General features: G+C 46.6%; 1 protein-coding gene and 1 long non-coding RNA gene across 2 annotated transcripts in view; both read right to left on the minus strand.

The window, feature by feature from the left end:
• Window positions 1-2,357, minus strand: part of LOC135827619 (uncharacterized) — a 49,175-nt gene extending 46,818 nt beyond the window's left edge. Inside the window, exon 1 of the long non-coding RNA XR_010555517.1 lies at window positions 2,251-2,357. This is a non-coding gene — a long non-coding RNA (uncharacterized LOC135827619). The remainder of the gene's footprint in view (window positions 1-2,250) is intronic.
• Window positions 2,358-5,150: 2,793 nt separating this feature from the next.
• Window positions 5,151-24,271, minus strand: part of LOC135827034 (uncharacterized) — a 42,893-nt gene continuing 23,772 nt past the window's right edge. Inside the window, exons 3-5 of the mRNA XM_065339556.1 lie at window positions 16,591-16,859; window positions 5,326-5,448; window positions 5,151-5,156 (exon numbers count right to left, since the gene is read on the minus strand). Coding sequence (XP_065195628.1) covers window positions 5,151-5,156; window positions 5,326-5,448; window positions 16,591-16,859 — 398 coding nt within the window. The remainder of the gene's footprint in view (window positions 5,157-5,325; window positions 5,449-16,590; window positions 16,860-24,271) is intronic.

Below are 24,271 nucleotides of genomic sequence, written 5' to 3' on the forward strand. Positions count from 1 at the left end.
ACATTATTGCCTCTACTAAGCCATGATGAGAAGGGAACGAAAACGTTCGGGTACTAAATTGGCTTTACTTAACTGTGTGGATTGCGCCGGCGCTGAAAACTTTTCTTTCGAAATTGGATGCGCCTCCAATTATTTCCTTATGTTATAGAAACTCAGAAAGTGGTGGACATCACGCAACTGCATTGTCAGTAAAAAGGGGGGTTTGTCAACTAACTACCACTGTATTCAGTTGCTATTCACTCCGCGTATGCGCTGAATGAAAATTCTTTTCTTCCTGATGTCGAAAACCTTATTGACGTCTCGGGCCCGTCACCCATCATCAGAACCATTTTCTGACGATGGGTGACTGGCCCGAAACGTCAATAATATTTTCAACATCATTAATAAGTTGACAAACCCCCATTTTACACATTATAGACAACTTACGTAAAACAACACCAATACCAACAGGAGTGATAAACACAAGTGTGAATTTTAATAACGAAACCAAGAGAAATCACGAATGCATGTGCTAATGAAAAAAGAAGAGGAAGAACGAAGGACAAAGTAATAACACAAACAGCGGTGCATTTCACCAGAATTCCAGCTCCCTTCTATCCTCTCTGATCCCCTTCGCTCAGCCTTAAACTTAGCTTGTGTCTCCCAGTCATGGTACCATATACGAATATAAGTTCTCTCCATCTTCCTAACCCATGGTGCACTGTTTTTACTATTGTGTTATGTCTTGTCTCAATCTGAAATTCTCCCCATTATCGTTTGCAAAGGTGCTTCCCCCTTGGAAGCACATGTTCTTTTCTCCTACGTATCGGCTCACATGAGTAACGATGAGTCCGAGACCTTTGATCGGAGGAGTTACTTTTGCCCCGCCTCCACTTCCATCCAATATGCCACCACCCTGCTTTGCAGCATCTGATGGTTATGTGGCAGTCAGTGAAAAATAAATAAATTAATTAATTAAATAAAAACACTACCGGCCAAGGTTGGCCACACCAAACATGACACGTTACTTGAACCATTTATACCTAATTATACCATCTTTCTGTCTTCAGGATGCTGAGACGAATGGTCTTGGTTCGAGGAATTTGAGACGCTCCCTTCCTCCTTTATCCCCAATCGAAATCCCGCTCTTCCACCGAAACTGGGTGACCCTATCCGAGGAGGATTTAGGAAAGGGTTTGCCCCCACACTGGAGCATGCACTATTCCGCCAACTTGACTTGACACTTGACTCCGGTGTGGGAGCAATCCATTTCCTAAACAATCATCGCCGAAGTCGCAACCACTATTTCATAGAGGGGGATTTGTATGCACAATGTCACTAAAAGCGCCATTTTGTTCTTATGAAAGCACGGATGAAAGCTATTGGCCCATATGTTGTAGTCTTTTGGATACTGAGTCGATAAGTATTGTTCCAAGGAGGCTGCGATGCAGCGTTTGGCCCTTATTCCCCAATCAAACACGGGTGAGTAAGTGGTCACGTGCTTGTGCGTACACCAGTCACCTGGTCATCGTGCCTGCAGGCTACAACATTTTTACACCAAGGTTCAACTCAAGGTTTCAAAGGGGGTTCAACTCGAGTGACAGGAACGCGCCCAAACAGGCTGTCAGTTGTAAGGAGCTGAGCTGCTCACTTTGCACCAGATGTACAAGTCATTGCCTGCCTGCTGGTTGTTTCACCTACTGCTTATTCTTCCAGCCACGAACGCCACATCGGAGAGGTCATTCAGTGGACTTCACAGCCTGAAGACGTTGTATCAATCCACATAAAGCCGTATCAATCATCTTTCTCCAAAGTATGAGAATTCGCATACATCAAGGGGTTATACAAATAATTTCATAGAGATTTTCGAATGGACACACTAGTATACGAGCGCAAATCAGCAGATTTTCGAATATGTACAATATGCGGCGCTGTGCCACGATCACTCACGAATCTGTGACTTCGCCAAAAGTATTTCAACTGACGATGTAATTGTATAACCTGTAGAGGTGCACTACATGTACTGGTACATTGTAGTAACTTGACTCGGTCATAATCATTTTAAGGTAAAAAATGTCCCTCCGGACCTGTCAAATATATGGTAGCTACGGCCCTGGCATACATGATGCCGTGCACTATGTACACATCCGCACATCAATATTCAGCACATGAGGACATTTTTTTGGGTTTTGTGTCTTTGACAAATACTTGATGTCACAAGAGTTTGTTGCAAAGCGCATTTGATTGGTGCATTCCACCTCCAAAGCTCACCTTATCTCGGACATTAACATCGACACCATTTGTTATCAGCAGCCCACACAGTGCTGTATGTCCACGGAACGCGCAGACATGTAGAAGTGATACTGGGCGGCAGTACTATTGGGTCACCATAGCAACAAACAAACAAACATACACATACACATTCTTAGAATCGCCTGCAAAGCATACAAGTTCCAGATTTTTCCTTTCTATTGTAGCATAGTACCATACACATGTAATCAAAGTGCAAATAACTTGTTTCCAAAAACAGAGCATATCTCATCTTAGTGTGTGTGTGGTAGAGGACAGGGACATAGTAAATAACGTTACTGGCTGGAACTTGACATGAAATCCACAAAAAAACACTTGGACCAGTGGTCCCCATGTGCAGAACTCATAACCGCAGATTAGTGATACAAAGAGTACATAACCCCAAGAGTGTGCAACTGCCCACACAACCTTTATCGAGTGCTGCTACGCCAGAACTTCACATCACACGTGATTCAAAAAGTTACGCTGGCAAGCAGTGCAAAGTGACCACAGGAGAGTTGAATCCAAAACAGGGTTGCATTCAACCCTCTTTCTATCATGCACAGTGTGAACATACTGTGTGCAAGCTCGTCATGTGATGTGAAATCCTGCCATCTCATAACGTGTTACAACAAAACTGCAGTAGCACACTCTTGGGGGTTGTGTACCCTTGGAGGAACTACAGTACCTTTTCCCTTACCGTTCACCTCTACTAAAGTATACCCACTGGCCAGTGGTTATGTTGTACCTCTACTAAAGTATACCCACTGGCCAGTGGTTATGTTGTAGCTCTACTAAAGTATACCCACGGCCAGTGGTTATGTTGTAGCTCTACTAAAGTATACCCACTGGCCAGTGGTTATGTTGTAGCTCTACTAAAGTATACCCACTGGCCAGTGGTTATGTTGTAGCTCTACTTAAGTATACCCACTGGCCAGTGGTTATGTTGTACCTCTACTAAAGTATACCCACTGGCCAGTGGTTATCTTGTAGCTCTACTAAAGTATACCCACTGACCAGTGGTTATGTTGTAGCTCTACTAAAGTATACCCACTGGTCAGTGGTTATGTTGTAGCTCTACTAAAGTATACCCACTGGCCAGTGGTTATGTTGTAGCTCTACTAAAGTATACCCACTGGCCAGTGGTTATGTTGTAGCTCTACTAAAGTATACCCACTGGCCAGTGGTTATGTTGTAGCTCTACTAAAGTATACCCACTGGCCAGTGGTTATGTTGTAGCTCTACTAAAGTATACCCACTGGCCAGTGGTTATGTTGTAGCTCTACTAAAGTATACCCACTGGCCAGTGGTTATGTTGTAGCTCTACTAAAGTATACCCACTGGCCAGTGGTTATGTTGTAGCTCTACTAAAGTATACCCACTGGCCAGTGGTTATGTTGTACCTCTACTAAAGTATACCCACTGGCCAGTGGTTATGTTGTAGCTCTACTAAAGTATACCCACTGGCCAGTGGTTATGTTGTAGCTCTACTAAAGTATACCCACTGGCCAGTGGTTATGTTGTAGCTCTACTAAAGTATACCCACTGGCCAGTGGTTATGTTGTACCTCTACTAAAGTATACCCACTGGCCAGTGGTTATGTTGTAGCTCTACTAAAGTATACCCACTGGCCAGTGGTTATGTTGTAGCTCTACTAAAGTATACCCACTGGCCAGTGGTTATGTTGTAGCTCTACTAAAGTATACCCACTGGCCAGTGGTTATGTTGTAGCTCTACTAAAGTATACCCACTGGCCAGTGGTTATGTTGTAGCTCTACTAAAGTATACCCACTGGCCAGTGGTTATGTTGTAGCTCTACTCAAGTATACCCACTGGTCAGTGGTTATCTTGTACCTCTACTAAAGTATACCCACTGGCCAGTGGTTATCTTGTACCTCTACTAAAGTATACCCACTGGCCAGTGGTTATGTTGTACCTCTACTAAAGTATACCCACTGGCCAGTGGTTATGTTGTAGCTCTACTAAAGTATACCCACTGGCCAGTGGTTATGTTGTAGCTCTACTAAAGTATACCCACTGGCCAGTGGTTATGTTGTAGCTCTACTAAAGTATACCCACTGGCCAGTGGTTATGTTGTAGCTCTACTAAAGTATACCCACTGGCCAGTGGTTATGTTGTAGCTCTACTAAAGTATACCCACTGGCCAGTGGTTATGTTGTAGCTCTACTAAAGTATACCCACTGGCCAGTGGTTATGTTGTAGCTCTACTAAAGTATACCCACTGGCCAGTGGTTATGTTGTAGCTCTACTAAAGTATACCGTGTAGACAGTAAACCTGTAACTAAGGACCACCCCTTGGAGCAAGAAGAAACGGTCTTTAGTGGCAGGTGGTCTTTAGTTAGAAGTTTGCCTCGCGCGACCCTATATGGATCACATCTCTGATATGTATGTCAAAATGTAGCTAATACAATATCCCACCACTTGCGCAATGCTATTTCTCCTTTGAGAAGTAGCATCGATCATGGACCAGGTTCGAGCAGGTGCTCTTCAAGACATTTCCTTTCATGTTTGCTCATGAGAGCACTTGAAACTATGCCATGTGCAGTTCTGCCCATAGTCAAAATGAGATTGCGTTAATTCGTGCAGCTGTAGTATCGAAAGAGTCCACTCAGGACAGAAAATCATCAAAATTTCGAAGAAACAGCTTCGAACAACCTTTGATTTCCTGCACTGCTGTCGCTAGTTACATGTCAAAAATCGACTTTGGGACAAGAAAAGGCGGCCGCTGGATGCGTTCAGCAGGTAGTCGCTTATCACAGTGCATTTTTGTATATGAGACCGTCCGTGCCTGGCGAAGTGGTGTGTAGCAGCAGGCTGGCTGTTAGTCACGGTGCCGGTCTTTAGTTACAGGTTTTACTCTATTATGGCTTTGAGGCGCAATGTTCACCACATTTACAAAGAGAGGAACATTCAATTTTCTAGGAACATCTTTGACAGCAAAGTGACGCTGTATGAGCACGTGCTCAGTTTATCAGAATAAATAAACCAGTGATCAGAACACACAGTTTCACGCCGAGCACTTTGACCAGTACTCACCTGTCGTGGCACATTATAGAGATTGACCATAACTTTGTCGTGCAAGAGCGACGGATCACACCACAGTAAAAACTGGACACAATGAATGCTGCCATAGTAGCATGCTGCCAGCATCAGAAGAGCCTGAGTATGCAAGCGCAAATGCGCACACACGCACAAACAAGCACAGTACGTACATACATGCACATACGCACACGCTGACATGCTCACACACACACACACACGCACACGCACACGCACACACACACACACGCACACACACGCACACACACACACACACACACACACACACACACACACACACACACACACACACACACACACACACCATTAAAACACATATTTTGCACGCACGTATGCACATAAACACTCACACAGGCGCGTGCGCACACACAGCACACACACAAAAACACACATACAGATACATACACACATATACACAAACATACACATACCAAACACACACAAAAAACAAAACAACAGATAAAGATACACACATGCTAGCATGTTCAAACACACGTACACCCAAACACACAAAATAACACAGACAAACACAAACACACAGACATTTGCATGCTCGCACATACACGCACGCACACACATACATACACAAACACACACACACACACAAACACACTCAGAACTCAGACATGCCCATCATCACGGAAGCGATGATAGCTACCAGATATGTTAGACATAGCAAATTGAGCTAGGATTACAACATTCAACAGCTTGCAAGGATGATTTAACCGCTACTAATTTTAGCCTGGTGTCCACCGCACAGCTGATTGAAGTGGCTTTTCTGGCCAGTGAATCCCTATTTTTCATTTTCTTTCTCCACTTTTACACACAGACACACACACACACACACACACACAATGAAACACACACAGGCTAGCACACTCAAATACGCACATACCCATCCAAGTATGTACGCACACTCCCGCATACACATGTGCACGCGCGCGCGCACACACACACACACACACACACACACACACACACACACACACGCACACTTTTAATTGCTCACTGCCAAAACTGGTCACGTGAGTCTCACCGGGGAGGGGAGAGAAACTCCAAAGGAATCTTGGAAAGATGACTCAATTAGCTATTGAACCGCCCAACGGCCTACACCCCTGAAATCCGCAAACTAGCGTGGACTTGAAAGTATCCAACTTATGGGCTCACCACACCTCAGTAAGTGGGGGAGGACAAGGTGACGAAAAGGATTGATGGCATCAAGGTATCCGTCCCGGGATCCAACTGCAGTTACCTCTGTCCCCAGTGCAGGTAACACTTGGTACTAGTGCGGGTGGCTAAATAATGTAGTTTGGTTCTACAGATGGATCGCGGCACGGTGCCAACGAGTGAGGCTGCCCTGCACCGACTCTGGGCATTATGGATATGTGGTTCCATTTTAAACGAATCGCTGAGAGTACGGCTATACAAAAACATTCATCTTACCAGTCCTGTGCTACAACAATGGGACTTGGGGCCTCACTGGCACCGCTATGCATAGAGTTGATGCGTTCCATAGACAACAAATGCCGAAGGTTATTGGCATACGGTACCCAGCTAAAATCAAGAATAGCACCCTATGCAAGAGGACAAACTCAACACCACTTGGTACCTCGGTCCTGAGAGCCCGCTGGCGTCTGTTTGGGCACGTGCTGCGGCTGGACCAGAGTCCACCGACGAACCTATCAATGTGCTCCTACTTCAAGCCATCCACTGAGCCTACCTTGAGGGGCAGGCGGGGCACAACTCTGCCGGTCGTGCTCAGACACGATCTCGAGCTGGTTGGGAGGACCCTCAAGACCTCGGCGGATCTTGAGGAGCTGAGGAGCATCGCCCAGAACCGCGGGGCGTGGAGCTACCTTTGCAGCCGTATCCTAGAGAGATATGTTACTGCTCACGGAGGGTCCCTGGCAATGATTAGCAAATTCAAATTCAACTCGGTTGAGCTGCTTGTTTGCTTGTTTTAATTGTATTCTATTTGCGTCAGGCAAGCACCTAAAATTAATTCATTGTTTCGGGTCACTTCACTCATCCGTACCAGGGTTGGACGGTCGGGTTTATTTTATTTTATTTTTTTATTTTAGTTGCGGGCTGGGGTGTATGCATGTACAATTGTGCATATCGAATAGCTTTTCTCCATCAAGCCAGTCGATCAAATCTGACTGTAGTCGATCCAGCGTAGCCATTGTCCCATCAGATCCAGGTCCGGGGCCACGTCCCCTCCAGGACCAGATCTTGGCCTCGCTGGCAAACGAGTCTGACGAGCAGCTCTCACCGAAGTCCTTGAAAACGTCTGTCAATGAGCGACGCAGTGGCGGAGCTGATGCTGTTTCAGGACCGATTGCGAATCGGAGATACAATGTAGAAGACAACGTCGTCACCAAGTGCTGCAGGCTGCTTCTGACTCTGAAGTCGATGTCTGGACTGCTATACATACTTTGGGTCGTGTGTGTACATAGTCTACCTTGTAGTCATGCACATTTGCATGCACTAAAAAATCAAATAATAATACTTCAACATGCCAATGTCCACTCGCAACCATGGAGCCGTGGTTCATCTAGCTCCTCCTGAAAAAGGCAGAAACAACTCGAAATAGCCGTTTCCTTTGACTGGGAAACAGTGAGAGTCTACGCGGAGGGCAGCGTAGGTGACAGCCTTGCAGACGACGAAAGACTCGCTAATGCAGCCTCCACAGGTCGTCGGCTCAGGCAATTACAACCCAGGGAGCGGTTCCAACCTGAGATGCCACACCTAGGCAGGAATGTTCGTGCATCCAACATTGGCAACAACGCCCAATTCGAGCGAAGGCCATCAGGCCACGGACTGTTTGACAACGATGGCCGAACCCCTGGCAGCAGCCCGCATTGCTGGACCTGCCAGCAGGTTGGGTCCCGTCAGTAGGCATTGCTCCCAGTTCGGCCGAGGCAGTAGTCGCCAACCACACTGAACTCAGCAACCACAAACCACTGCTGGAGCTCGTCCACGGATGGACGGAGCATGAGTTCCCAGACTGGCTGGAGTCTGACGAGATAAGTGCTTGTGACAGTAACGTTCATGTGCGGTTATTACACCCCCTTGCATTTTGGGGAAATATTGGTGCCTCAGATTTTGTTTTATGTATTGTTCCTTATGTCTATTTTTTTTGTGTGTTGTCTCCCCGCCCCGCCCCGCCCCAGTTCCGGGCGTGACCTAAATCTTCTAATAATCACTCCAGTGTTGAGTCTGACCTAATCCTTCTGTTGTTGCGTTCGGGGGCTGTGGGAGAAAATGCTAACAATGTAATTATCCCGTTGGGCGTGGTCCCTAAAAGCAATGAAAACTTGAGGTTGATTATAGACCTCCGCTTCCTCAATAAGCATTCGGCCAACTTTCATTTTAGAGTTGAGTTGAGTTGCTTTTTAATCACCTTGCCCCCACCCTCCCATGTGTAGTCCGCCCTCTGACAGGCTGCCTTGTGTTGTCTCTTGGTGTGTTTTTCTTGTGCTTGCTGCCTATGCTGTTCTGTTCCTGTCGTTTTTTAGTATAGAGTGTTTTTTCCGTGTGAATTGCCAATTCAATGAACTTACCCTTACCCATGTGAAGTGAGATGACCGATGAGCAGTGATGATGATGGAGGGAGATACCCGATGGGCAGTGATGATGAGGGAGAAGCCCAAAGGGCAGTGATGTTGACAATGGTTAACTCAGCTTGCCTGTATGCATGACGGTATGAGGCGTGAGGCCGTGTTAACATGACGCCTGGGTCGGACGGTGCAGCGGTTGTCACCCCCAGTCCCCTACTCAATTCACACGGTGCATATTGTACACAACAAGCATCTTACCAAGAGTAGATAAACAAGACTGTGCAACTTCGGATCTCTCCTGCACACTCTGCAGATACCCTGTCCCACGGCGGAATCTTTTTATTGACGTCACCTTTTTCCAGAAAAGCGCGCATTTTGCCGCAGAGCAGTGTGAGAGCACATGCTGGACACCGACCTTGTAATATAAAGCCCGGCCAAGTGCACGAGGCAAAACTTTCCAAAAGACTCGCAGCGCATGCGTCGTAGAAAAAATTACGTCAACAAAAAATTCCGCCGTCGGCGAACGCATCCAGGAGTTGCACACTCTTGTTTATCTAATCTTGATATTACACAGAGGAAGGTCAGACCCCTGGAAATTGCACCCTGTGGGTGAGTCTGGAACCTCCGATACATGGACAGAACACCGACAAAACTAACAGGAGCAACACAAAGTCTGTATATACCTGATCCCCCGTGTGTCATTTTCCTGTGCCTGGGTGTGTGTGTGTGTGCGTGCGTTTTGCATGTGCCTTGTTCAGCGTCCTCCCCCTTCTGGACGGAACTAGCATCCATACATAATCCAGTCGTTCAGCACCTGGTCGACGTTCTACCATTCGTCCTGCTGAGTGACGTGGCACCATCTAGAGGCAGGGCATATCTGCAAGCATTCGGTCGCTGGCGTACGTGAGCTTCTGGGGCCGGATTCACCCCTTTCCCAGCTCGCACAGTACACGTGTAGTTATACCTAGCGAGTTTCATCCAACAAGCCGCTATGTTTGCCCCTGTCTGACAAGGCTGCGTGGCTCTATGTTGGTTGCACCGTAAGGCTGGTCACCCAGATCCGATCGCGGAACCAGTCATCACGTAACTGCAAGTCGCCGCTCGCGGTATCTGTGCTTGTCCCGTCTCCCGCTGCACTCTGATCTCACAGTCCTTGTTCCGTCAGCTGATGTCCACCCTGGCCCAACCAGATGCGTAACAGGGGGATCTGCAATGTATGACCATGATTTGTCTAAGGTTCTTTGCCTTACTGCCCTGGGACTTGCATCGTCTCGTGGTGTCCTCGCTGGATTCTACCCCGACCCCTATGTCCTTGCACCTGCCAAGTCGCAAAAACAACTAACTGAAGTAGGGGACGTGATTCTGGTCGCTCGCAAATTCACCGGCTCAATGCCATGTCCGGTCTGCATAACAGAGAGATTTCTCCATCAAGGAGGACATTCACCCGGCCAACATGTACTGGGGAAAGTAACCTCCGCAGGCTCTGGGCCAGGCGTGCGCAGCACCATGAGCTACAGCAGAGCCACGGGAATCCTCAAGTTGGCTGTGGGCCGCACCCAGACTGACCCGACACCATACATCTCCTCAGCCTCCGATCAGGTGGTGCGACGGCCGCAGCTAACTCGGGCATTGTGGACAGACTGCTACAATGGCACGGTGGTTGGAGGTCCGCGTCCTCCAAGGATAAGTATATCGCGGACTCACAGCACAACTTTCTTTCTGTATCCACACACATTACTTCCGCCTGACTATCCTTTGCTTCGTGAGTACACTCTCTGATAGACCACTACCCCATGAACAAACCGGTTGCTATGTGAATGAAAAAATGTTGCTTTTCAGGGTTGAGCATAGCAAAAGAGTGTAAAAACCTATTTTTAACTCACCATTTTCTGTTATGCACTGTTGCTCTTCCACTGCGCAGCTCTCTCTCTCTCTCTCTCTCTCTCTCTCTCTCTCTCTCCTTCCCTCCCTCCCTCCCTCGCTCCCTCCCTCCCTCCCCTTCTCTATCTCACTCACTCTCTCTCTCTCTCTCTCTCTCTCTCTCTCTCTCATCTGCCATCATGGTCCTGTGTTCCACGTTTTAGCCTCGAATTTTCCCACCCACCCTCCCTCCCTTGGGTCAGGGACGTTTTTGCTTGTTTTGTTCCCTGTTAACACGCATGCACTCACTATTGCAGACCAGTGGAGAACACACAACGTGTGGAGGATTAATGGAGTGCAGGGCAACCGAATCTGGCATGTGATACTCATATGTAGGATCATCCGCTCACGAGATGCAGCCCATGTATGATGGTATGTATGATATTCTACGCACGAGGTGCAGCCCATGAAATGGGCGGAGTGTAGACGGCTCATAATGTGTGATAGTCCACGCACGAAGTGCGGACCGCTCACGCACAAAATGCGATGCCCGTTAGGGGGCAGGAGTGTGGGCGTATGAGTGTGATGGCCAAAGGCAGTGGTAGATTGCCAGATGAGAGGAGATAGCTTGCCCATGTTTGCCCAATCTCCATGCGAAGTTGTGACATATTGAAATGCACGTATGTGAATGACGCTGCTGTTGCTATCAGCGCAGTCTGTCAGCATGACCTTAGCAGAGGAAATTGCCATGCTGTTCCAAGCAATCGGCAGCTGGTCTAAGCAATTGTATGAGCACATGCCTGAGTGTGATGTGTGTGCCCCTATGGCGGGTTCTTACATACCTCATTGTGTTGTGCAATGCGCTTGTACATCTCGTAGCTTTTGGATCAGCTGCGCCATGTCTGTGTCGGTCGTCCTGATGTAGCGCAGGACACTGTTGCTCCTCCATCGGCCCATTGCCCTGATTAACCCTTTCCGTGCTGGCCCCGTTTACTCCAGCAAACTGTCTTTCCAGCGCACTGACTCTCCTGGTATCGTTTTCGCGCAAAGGTCCGAACAATATTTTTCTCTAAGTTCAGTTCACCTTGATGGATTTTCGTCCTCCTGGGCTTGTTGGAATGATCAGGACCAAGCGAATCCATCCTGGCACCTCTCATCTCAATATGCATGGCGGTACGACTACTAGCGTCCTCTCGAAACTACCTCTCGATGCCTCGGAAAGGCACAGCAACTCGATCTAGCCTAGTCAGCAGTCTCCCAGAGTGGTAGCGGAAGAGTGTGTCATTGCCATCAGATAGATAGGCAGTCAAATATGTCAGGATGGCGCAATCGGGCAAGGTTGTGGAGTGGCTTCAAGATTCGTGTTGCACACTGCAGCCATATACACATGAATTGTCCGTAGTTCCGCCGGTTGCGGGAAGTGTGCTGCGAAGCAGCTGAGCATTATGTCTGTAGCCGCCAGGGGCGTCCATGTCCACTACGCGCATAATTGCATTAATTACCTTTTCCAAGTGGTGTATGTTTGCCATGCTGTCAGGGCGATTGCCATGGCTTCCAGGTCGGCAACCTTCCGCATCAGTCCAGCAGTGGGAAGCGGATTGTAGTGTCTGGGGCTTGCCGTGCCGATGGCGCCAGCTGACGGAATGCTTGCAGGTTGAAACGAGACAGAGCATCGGCGATCGGCTAACCTCTTATTGATACGCAATAAGTGCCGTGCAAATGTTCTGCCTGGTGCGACGAAGCTTGACGCAAAGGAGGGTTTCCCAAGAAGTGGTCGATTTTGCGTTGTGTGGGCTGGAGCGTAGGCCGTACGGCAGCAGCACTCGATCAAAGTAAAATTTTCCTTGCCACTGAATACCCGTTTAACTCATTGGATTTCTTTGCATTCTGTATCTCGTTATCGTTATCTTTTCCGCTAGTCTTCTCGCTTAGGATGAGGTTTCTTTTTTATGGCAGCTTAAGCGAAGGCTATATACCTGCTTTATGCAGGTTGATGCAAACGCGAACAAACAAAATAATAATAATAATAATAATACAAAAAAAGTATTGTCTACGCATGCATCTACGCAAGAGTCACCACCAGCCAATTAGGACATGTGTCAAAGTATTGAACGTTTTCGTTCCCTTCTTGTCAAAATACTACAGGGAATGATGGAAATAAGCTAAAAGACTACAACTATAAGGAAAAGAAGTTCAGAAATATATCACTCCAATTATGTGTAGAAGTGACACGAAAAAAAAATTGATGTGAAGAATCAAGAAAACAGCATGCAAATCCAATAAGTGACAAAAACGTAGTGACAAGAAAAAGAGAGTCAAGTCGTCGGGTCAGGGAAACGGTACCTCGGCAATCAAGTGTCACCTGTCGGGCAGTGCCAGTTGTCGTGAGTGGTACTCCGATGATGTATTCTCTGTTTTGTCGCGTGGTAGGTCTTTGTTACATCTTGCCGTGTTGGAAGCTTTGTACATACGTAAGTTAGACCCTGAGCTTTGTGTTCAGAAGGAGAATGTGTTGTCTTTACAGTTGTTTGGCACTGTTCGTCGTGAAGGTGCGAAATAGATCTCTTGATGTTTCTCTCTTTTTCTTGTCACTACGTTTTTGTCACTTATTGGATTTGCATGCTGTTTTCTTGATTCTTCACATCTATTTTTTTTTTTCGTGTCACTTCTACACATAATTGGAGTGATATATTTCTGAACTTCTTTTCCTTATAGTTGTAGTCTTTTAGCTTATTTCCATCATTCCCTGTAGTATTTTGACAAGAAGGGAACGAAAACGTTCAATACTTTGACACATGTCCTAATTGGCTGGTGGTGACTCTTGCGTAGATGCATGCGTAGACAATACTTTTTTTGTAATATTTTCTGCCTCCGTCCTATTTTCAAATAATAATAATAATAATAATTTGAAACTCGGAAGTTTAGCCATAAATAAATGTAGAAAGGAAAAGGACATATGGATACAAGTTAACTATCCATCACTGTAACTGGATACTATACATTCAGAAAGTGCAATAACTAGGCACAAAACTGACAAGAGTACTGAGACATTCCACGTCCTGACACCTAGCTTCAACACATCTCCGTAGCGCTAACCGACAGCCTTCCAACTTGGAAGGTTCAAGGTTATGGAAAGCCCAAAGAGGGGAAGGCAAGCGCAACGAAAACGAGCAAAAGCTACAGTCCCAACGGAACAAAGAATGTCGATTGTTACTGGACGACGACGAGATCATAACGATATTTGACAAAGCGCTTGCCTTCCCCTCTTTGGTCTTTTCATAACCTTGAACCTTCCAAGTTGGAAGGCTGTCGGTTAGCGCTACGGAGATGTGTTGAAGCTAGGTGTAAGGACGTCGAATGTCTCAGTACTCTTGTCAGTCTTGTGCCTAGTTATTGCACTTTCTGACTGTATATAGTATCCAGTTACAGTGATGGAGAGTTACTCTTAACTCGTATCCATATGTCCTTTTCCTTTCTACAATAATAATAACAAATAATAATAATAACTGAATACCAAGCAGAGACCAGTCCGGCGGGTGCACAGGGATGAGCGGAATTAGGAATGCATTGCGGATGCCCAGCTGTGTCAGCAATGCACCCTACCCGTAGGCCATGATTGTTTGCACTGCGTCGTCAATCCGAATATAAGACAGGCTAAGCGCGGACGGATCAATGCCATCGTTAACACTTTTGCCAACGGGAGCTGATAAATGGTGGAAATGCGTAGTTTACTATTCTTCTTGGGCGCCATGCCAATGCCCAAGTACTCGAAGGATGGAAATGGAGGGATGAAATATGGGCCGCAGGTCTCTCCTTGTGCACAGGATGTTGCCAGATACTCTGTTATGTACACGGGATGTTCAGTACATAAGGGAAGATTAGCGTCCATCACAGTCTGACGACGACCCGTGAAGCCTATGGGGAATCCAGCTTGTAAGTCCCTGCTCACGCAGGAAGAGAATGCCTTGTCTGGCTGATCAGTGAGCAGTGTAGTAAAGCGGACGAATTCAGTGGGCGTGTGAATACTAGATACTCCAGCATGTACAAGGAATGTTCGACACATGAGCGAAGATTTGGGTCCTTCACAGTCCGACGGCGACCCATGAAGCCTAAGGCTATGCGGAATCCAGATTATAAGCCCCTGCTCACGAATGTGGAGAATGCCTTGCCTAAATGATCAGTGAGCAGTCTAGTAAAGCTGACAACATTGATGGGCATGTGAATACATGGCATATTGGAATGAAGAGCAGGGCTGGCTGGTATGGTGAGTGATAGAAACTGTGTGTTACTACTGTCTTCACATGCCTGCTTTAAAGCAGAGCTAGTGGCATGGCCGCCCATCCACCCTTGGGTCCTGTACGGTTTTGCTTGTTTTGTCCGCTGTTTTCTGGTTTTCCATGGCATGTGGCATGCTGTGTTTCTCTTCCGAGGGGCTCAGCGTTTTTTTTGTATTATTGCTTTCTTCCACTTGCTTATCTTCGGCTTTTTGGTTGTGACTGGCAGTGCGGCAGGTCCCATATTACTAGAAGAGTTTTTTGGCGGCAAGGCGAGTTTTCCGCCAGCCCGGTGCAGCGGTCATGGCTGGAAATTTAGGGAGTCGGATTTTCAGGTGCTACCCTGCTACCCAGTTACCCACACCGTGCCATTGCTCTGCCCGTGTCTTGCACTGACATCTCTCTTGCTGGCAGGCTTGCTCTTTATTACTTTCTTGCCTTTTTTGTTTTGCTAGCGTGTGGCTGCGAGTGTGAAATACGGTACACGGAGTGAATTCTCTGGTAGACCACTACCCATGTGCATTCCCAGGTAGACCACTACCCACGTACATTCTCTGGTAGACCACTACCCACGTACATTCTCTGGTAGACCACTACCCAAGTACATTCTCTGGTAGACCACTACCAAAGTATGTTCTCTGGTAGACCACTTCCCACGTACATTCTCTGGTAGACCACTACACACGTACATTCTCTGGTAGACCACTACCCACGTACATTCTCTGGTAGACCACTACCTACGTACATTCTCTGGTAGACCACTACCCACGTACATTCTCTGGTAGACCACTACCCAAGTACATTCTCGGGTAGACCACTACTCTTGAGTACATTCTCGGATAGACCACTACCCCATGTACAAACCGGTTGCTATCTGGGTGAAAGCAAATAGTTGGAGAAGGCATCCAGGTAACAGCGAAGAAGATCAGAGACGCAGAGAAGTTTCGTGACATACGACATCCCGTTAATCGACCTGCCACTTGGAACGGTTTCAGCGGTGATGAGTTGAGCGATGGCGACCCAGACTGACACTCTACTCCCACTGATCTATCCTGTAGATATTGTAGATATGTCGATTGAATGTGTTGAAGTGTTTCTCTTCCAAAAGAACACTTTTGTTGAGCTCAGTAACTCCTTGAAAAGTAATGTCAAAAAGTCACGAAGTTTTTGATTCCGGAGGAAGTAGTAGGGTATCCATTTTCCTCCTGAGAAATCGGTTAGGTGGTTGGAGTACAGTGTTTTTGCAACGGTGCATGTAAATAGCATGGCTACATGTACATGCTACTGTACAATTTCTATGTAGCGCAAGTGCACACTCACAGTACAAACTGTGTCAAAAATACCTGATAGGGTACCCGCGCTACCCGGATAAAATACCTGGACCCGTTACCCGACAAAACCCCTACCCGTTGCAGCCCTAAACTAATGTACCGCTAACAGTTGTTGAAAATAATTGCAAGTTGTAGTTTGAGAGGTGAAAATTGCTTTGGTGCCACACTGGCAAAGCAGCATTCACTTGGGGGATGGAGGAGATACTTCTGACTTACCATGATTGTCATGGGAATTCTTCTAACAAAAAAAGGAACGCTAAAGTATGGCTCCGGCACTTGTTCCAAGAGATCCGGTCTAATCACAGGTTCGGTTGGAGTGCCGATATTCACGGTTTGTCGGATTTGTTCCACATCGTCATCTTCACATGCTCTCACCAGATCTGGGTGAGGCGCATTGGTTGAGTAGTAGTGATCACTGTCCACATTAGCCAAATTTGGTGGTAAATACTTGTCCTTTCTCTCCTCTTCAGACGCTGCTTCCATTGCTACAGTACAAACATAAGCACATGAAAAGCAATGTCTACTTGTACATGATAAGATTGAATGGTGTATAGGTAAATACTAGGATTGCATAGTGTGTAGGTAAATACTGGGATTGCATGGTGTGTAGGTAAATACTGGGATTGCATGGTGTATAGGTAAATACTAGGATTGCATGGTGTGTAGGTAAATACTGGGATTGCATGGTGTGTAGGTAAATACTAGGATTGGATGGTGTGTAGGTAAATACTGGGATTGCATGGTGTATAAGTAAATACTGGGATTACATGGTGTATAGGTAAATACTGGGATTGCATGGTGTGTAGGTAAATACTGGGATTGCATGGTGTGTAGGTAAATACTGGGATTGCATGGTGTGTAGGTAAATACTGGGATTGCATGGTGTATAGGTAAATACTGGGATTGCATGGTGTGTAGGTAAATACTGGGATTGCATTGTGTGTAGGTAAATACTGGGATTGCATGGTGTGTAGGTAAATACTGGGATTGCATGGTGTGTAGGTAAATACTGGGATTGCATGGTGTATAGGTAAATACTGGGATTGCATGGTGTATAGGTAAATACTGGGATTGCATGGTGTGTAGGTAAATACTGGGATTGCATGGTGTGTAGGTAAATACTAGGATTGGATGGTGTGTAGGTAAATACTGGGATTGCATGGTGTATAGGTAAATACTGGGATTGCATGGTGTATAGGTAAATACTGGGATTGCATGGTGTGTAGGTAAATACTGGGATTGCATGGTGTGTAGGTAAATACTGGGATTGCATGGTGTATAGGTAAATACTGGGATTGCATGGTGCATAGGTAAATACTGGGATTGCATGGTGTGTAGGTAAATACTGGGATTGCATGGTGTATAGGTAAATACTGGGATTGCATGGTGTATAGGTAAATACTGGGATTGCATGGTGTATAGGTAAATACTGGGATTGCATGGTGTGTAGGTAAATACTGGGATTGCATGGTGTATAGGTAAATACTGGGATTGCATGGTGTATAGGTAAATACTGGGATTGCATGGTGTGTAGGTAAATACTGGGATTGCATGGTGTGTAGGTAAATGCTGGGATTGCATGGTGTGTAGGTAAATACTGGGATTGCATGGTGTATAGGTAAATACTGGGATTGCATGGTGTATAGGTAAATACTGGGATTGCATGGTGTGTAGGTAAATACTGGGATTGCATGGTGTGTAGGTAAATACTGGGATTGCATGGTGTATAGGTAAATACTGGGATTGCATGGTGTATAGGTAAATACTGGGATTGCATGGTGTGTAGGTAAATACTGGGATTGCATGGTGTATAGGTAAATACTGGGATTGCATGGTGTGTAGGTAAATACTGGGATTGCATGGTGTATAGGTAAATACTGGGATTGCATGGTGTATAGGTAAATACTGGGATTGCATGGTGTGTAGGTAAATACTGGGATTGCATGGTGTGTAGGTAAATGCTGGGATTGCATGGTGTATAGGTAAATACTGGGATTGCATGGTGTGTAGGTAAATACTGGGATTGCATGATGTGTAGGTAAATACTGGGATTGCATGGTGTATAGGTAAATACTGGGATTGCATGGTGTATAGGTAAATACTGGGATTGCATGGTGTGTAGGTAAATACTGGGACAGGGAACTCATCATCTTCTTCTGTTAAATATGTATTTATCAACATGGTATCTTTGAAAACTAAAGTTTTGTTTTTTCACGGCTGAGCGTAGCGAAAGAGTGCAAAAAACGTATTTTTCACTCACAAATATTTTCGTGCATTTGCTCTTGTTCTGCGCAACTCCATTGAACCTGCCATCGTGGTCTTTGTTTTTCCTCGTGGTAGTTGAAGTTTTCAAGTGCTCCAGTTTTTAGTTTCCACTCGCAGCCACACAACACCACAACTCATCTTATTATTTTTTCAGAGTAGATCTACAGTGTAATAGTCCAGGAGAAAGAAACGACAGTGCCGTGCACCGTCTATAATGAATCGGTCCAGCCTACAAAAGGTCCACATCGCCTGATTGGGCCTGCAAGCTGATCATGGACGGTACCAGTAACCTGACTTTTTTGGGAGCTGCAGATCGATCTGCGAAAGGCGGAAACAGCTAAAACGAGCTGAGCGTAATCCGCCACACACAAGCAAGTTTGGTACCAGGCAGAGTCACCGCGTTGACAGCTACACAAATCAGGGCGTTTCGGACGACCAGCAAAGATTGTGGAAGTAAAATTTAGTTGACAAAACAATTGGTCGCTCAGTTCCGACATGTCGAGTCGACACCTGCCTGTACCGCAACCATACTCCTCAAAGGCTTCAGCGAGTCATTGAGAGTTTTCCGTGGGCGCAGTGATGAGATCGAGAGTCTACGGAGTCGGTGATGAGCGCTGTCGATCACAACATCGTGTCCCAAATGGTGGCGAAGCTCCTGGCAGAGGTGACACCGCAGTCATACTGAAGTAGTTGTCTGATATCGTGGCGAAGGGCAGCAAGGTCGTAGCTGTCTGTTGACAACACCAACCGGAGTTCATTGGGACAGCCAGCCAGTTTTCGGACCGCACATGGACCGGAGAGAAAAGATAAGTATCAGTACTTGAGCCTGTGGATGTTTTTTCGATAATTTAAGAAGTACATAATCATGTAGTTGACACGATCGAAAGGGGTGTACATGCCGTCGTATTCAAGGGAGCAAACAAACGCCCAGTTCGTACCGCTCTAGGCCCTACACAGGGTGCATGATCAATGTCACGGGACCATCAGAATGTTATGGATGTGCAGAGCGATGTACATGACTGTATCGTGTTTGTAGAGGCAACCATGAACAACAAGAGTAGTTAGTTTGTCAGTCTGAGTACAAAAATCGGGCAACAATGGCAGGGCAGTAAATGTTGTCCAAGTCAAACATCGTGCAAAATGCTAGTAGATTTCCGGCCAGGTGTAATCGGGGTGTAACAGATTTCGACGTCCGCAGCCATCGGACACACAAGGGGGGACAATTGGCCGGCAGGACGAGACAAATGTTTGTTTGTTTTTTCACGGGTGGGGCCCACCAGACATGGTTCCGGAAGAAATTCACGCAAAAGTTGACAGCTTGCTGACTTCAAACTTGTGTTCCCGAGGTGCCCATCCACCTCACTCACGTCAGATATTAGTAGTATTATTCACACATTTCTACCGAATGAGTACACGGCTAAGCAGTACAGGGAGCCAGCATATGTTCTCTCAGCATAAAAGCAAGCAAAGAATAAGGAGTACATGGGCAATGGAAACAGTTCCAAAGTACAGCCTGGGATTGTATGAGTGCAAACAAGTACGACAATAGTCATGGGCTATTGCAGCAAGCGACAACAACACAACAGATAATGGGACAGCAACCGCAGGGGGACATGCGATGTTGACCAGGGGTGGGAAGCAATACTGTCCAGGTTTCCTTCGTCCAGAGAGTAAGACTAGGGTTCCCGAACACGCTCAATATCAGGGTACGTTCCAGACGGAGCGATAACTAAAGCGGCAGGTAGCGCGTAATCCTCGCGAGGTGAGGTAACATGATGGCACACTGCACAACTCCACTGTTGTAACGCCAAACCAATTCATAAAAGTTAAGCCACCACTTTGATTGTGTAAGGTGTGCGAGACACCCCAGTCAGCTGCCAGGCCAAGTCAACTGGCTAAAGCTTTACGTATCTTGATCTCGCTTGTGCATGCCGTCCTTATGTTGTCGGTGTTGAATCTTAATGAAGTATTTATATGTTTTCCTCTTGCTGTCCTTTCAGTACCAAGCCAGTACCTAGGCCGTGGAACAGACACCGGATCACCCACGACTGGACATGATGCAAGCGATTGGGAACGGCCTTGTGTGGTGTATAAATGGGTAACCCGGCTTGCCATTATTTAGTGTGTATGTGAGTGATGATGGAGTGAGTAAGAAGCCCGATGGGCAGTGATGACACATGATTGCGTAGGGCTTGATGCCATACTCACGGAGAAGCCCAATGGGCAGTGAGGACACAAGATTGTGTATGGCTTGATGCCATAATGAGGGAGAAGCCCGATGGGCCGTGATGGCACATGGTTGTGTATGGCTAGATGCCATGATGAGGGGGAGGGAGAAGCCCGATGGGCAGTGATGAGTATGGCTTGGTGCCATGATGAGGGAGAAGCCCGATGGGCAGTGATGACACATGGTTGTGTATGGCTTGATGCCATGATGAGGGAGAAGCCCGATGGGCAGTGATGGCACATGGCTGTGTATGGCTTGATGCCATGATGAGGGAGAAGCCCGATGGGCGGTGATGACACATGGTTGTGTATGGCTTGATGCCATGATGAGGGAGAAGCCCGATGGTCAGTGATGACACATGGTTGTGTATGGCTAGATGCCATGATGAGAGAGAGCCCGATGGTCAGTGATGACACATGATGGTGTATGACTTGATGAACGATCATGTGGTTATGAATGATTACAGACATGTTGAAACCGAGAGAGAGAGAGAGAGAGAGAGAGAGAGAGAGAGAGAGTGAGAGTTACATAGAGGTATGTGGGTTTTTTATGTCTCGGTACCGGCTTTTCACCCCGTTTTTTGTCGGGGCACGCGGAGGAGTGTACGTGCACGGGCAGTACGTGGGTGTACAGGATGTGTGTGTGTGTGTGTGTACAGTACGTGTGGGTACAGTGAATGTGCGTAAGGGTGCATGAGTGTGCAGTAAGTGTGTGAGGGGCGGACGTGTGCATCCGATACAGGATTCCTTCTCTTGCAGGAACTGAACGGACGTCCAGCCCAATCACGGAAGTACAGCACCTCACATTGAATTTACTGGCAGTACTACTCCATGATGTAGCACTCGCAACCTAGCAGGGGAACTTTCGGGCATTTCGCAGAGATATTGTCTGCTCGGAGTGCACTGCTGATCATGGTATCCTGGCTGATGTGTGCTCGCCCGGTTTGCCACCGGACCCAACCTGGCCTACTAGTGAGCATCCCAGGGCAAGTCTGGCCGGGTCTCCATAATGTTCATAGTAACTATACACTTGGCCACAGATGGTGGTCACAGTGCCCAAGACTTTGGCACACTGGCGCCATGCGCCACACTGCTCGTTTTCCTTGTCCAAATCTATGTGTGCTGCTCTCCTATCGGCCTCACTATCCTTTACATCGTGAGTGTGATTGCTCTGGTAGACCACTACCCCATGTACTGAACAGTCGCTTTGTGAGTGAAAAGTTTTGTTTTTTCACGGCTGAGCGTAGCGAAAGAGTGCAAAAAACGTATTTTTCACTCACAAATATTTTCGTGCATTTGCTCTTGTTCTGCGCAACTCCATTGAACCTGCCATCGTGGTCTTTGTTTTTCCTCGTGGTAGTTGAAGTTGCCCGCCCACCCACCCTGGTTTCATGGGAGTCGTCCGCTGTTCTTCTTGACAATCTATGCCTATGTGTGTGGCTTATGATTATGACATACACCGGTTATTACATACCATTTCTTGCTATCTCTATTCTTGGGTCTGACTGGCAGCGGGGCAGGAATTAATGAAGTAGAAAGGTTTTTTGGCCGAAAGGCGTGTTTTTCCTCTAGCCCGGTTGAGCGGTCGCGGCTAGGAATGTAGGGAGTCATTGTTTTTCAGGCGCTCCCCTGCTGCCCAGTCACCCATGCTCACCACTGGCCATGCTGTTTCACTTGATTTCACGGCCTTTTCTCCCGCTTGCTGGCGGTTCTTTGATGGATTTAGATGTTTTTCGGCTATTTATCTATTATGTGGCTGCGAGTGTGGTTTTTTGCTTCTACTCATTTCTGGAAAACCACCACGGTGGTGAGTGTGATTGCTCTGGTAGACCACTACCCCATGTACTGAACAGTCGCTTTGTGAGTGAAAAGAATCACTTTTTGGCAAAGTCACCATCTGTTGGACCTAGGTTGAAAGGTTGGACTGATCTACATCAAAGCCAGCCATCCTCTACTAGTGATATAGCAGTGATGATATAGAACTGTAAAGTGTGTTCAGCACTGGCAAACCTAGATAACTGCTTTCTGGTACACGAACTTGACTGGGGATAGGATTCAGTAAGTCTGTTATGTGCACTGCACAACATAGTACATGTACCACTGTAAGAAGGAAATGAGCGAGAAGTGGATTGCAAGCATTGTGTTGTGATGCACCTGCATACTTAGTACATCACACATACCCACACACCTTGTCACTTGCAGACATGCAGGTTGTTCTAGAACTACCTAGTGATGTTAGTTGTAATGACATTCCCCAATCTGTCTTTGTCTAGGCAAGTGTGCATGTGGATGTATGATGTTGTAGTCAGGAGTCATTTTGCAAGGCGTCTTGTTTATCTCTTTGGCAGGGTACTGCTGCTGGGGTTCTTTCAACAAGGGAAAACTGTCAAATTTCAGTAAAAAAACGCCATCCAGAAAGGCCCGTGAATCAGGCAACCAATCTTTATAAATATTCCACGGTATATAGCCTCCGGGAAAGCTACTGCTACAAGGCAATCAATAAACTAGAGCGCCAGTCATCATACATAAAATCAAGAGCCAATGCACTGCGGAAAAGTCTTTGAGCGTATGGCGATATGCGCGTTCGTTGAGCGCTATAACTCAACGAATATAGGTCCCATTCCTTGAGCGATTATTGCAATCGCAAGTTGAGAGCAGTGTCTTCAGCCTACAAAGTTCGATTGTGAGAAAACTGCAAACACAGTCATCCAAGACAAGTTTGGGGATAGATTAAGACTCCCTGTGGGTAAATTGATTACTCGCAGACTGCCACATAGTAGGACGTATGTAGCAGGGGCTACTGAAGAGGTGATGCGGGCACTATACTTGTATATGGTAAGACACATCTGCAAATAGGCTACTAATGCGGTTACAATTACACCCAGACAGTCGCGTGTAGGAACATTGCGGTGGAGCTTGTAACCTAGAGTCAGGTGACCAGCTCAAAGGCTAATGGAGTGCTTTGCAGGCCACATACTAGTAACAAAGGTCACCCATCATCAATATTACCATTTAGGCCGGTTTGAACCTTAACCCTTTCCGTGCTAATGACGTCTAAAGATGTCATGCGCGCTGTACGCCAAACGACTAATGACGTCTCTAGACGTCATGAGATTTGTGCAGTACATTGCAGTGCATAGTTCAGTGTACAAAGTTTCGTTACTCCGTCAAAAATAAGTCTATCGCGACAATAAATACACCGCTGGGAAGGTATTGAGCTCAGCTTTCCAGTGATATAAAGTTCTTCGAGATAAGAGAAAGATTGGATTGGAGCGGCAACGGTGTGAACTCAAAATTCACAGCACTGAGCGATCGTGTTTTTTTTTGTTCATAAGTTCCCTGTTTTCTGTTGCGTGCCAGGGGATTTCCCTTTTGCACAGCACATGCGTGATGGACATCAGCGGAA

This window comes from Sycon ciliatum, chromosome 11 (assembly GCF_964019385.1).
Source record: "Sycon ciliatum chromosome 11, ocSycCili1.1, whole genome shotgun sequence".
Lineage (NCBI taxonomy): Eukaryota > Metazoa > Porifera > Calcarea > Leucosolenida > Sycettidae > Sycon > Sycon ciliatum.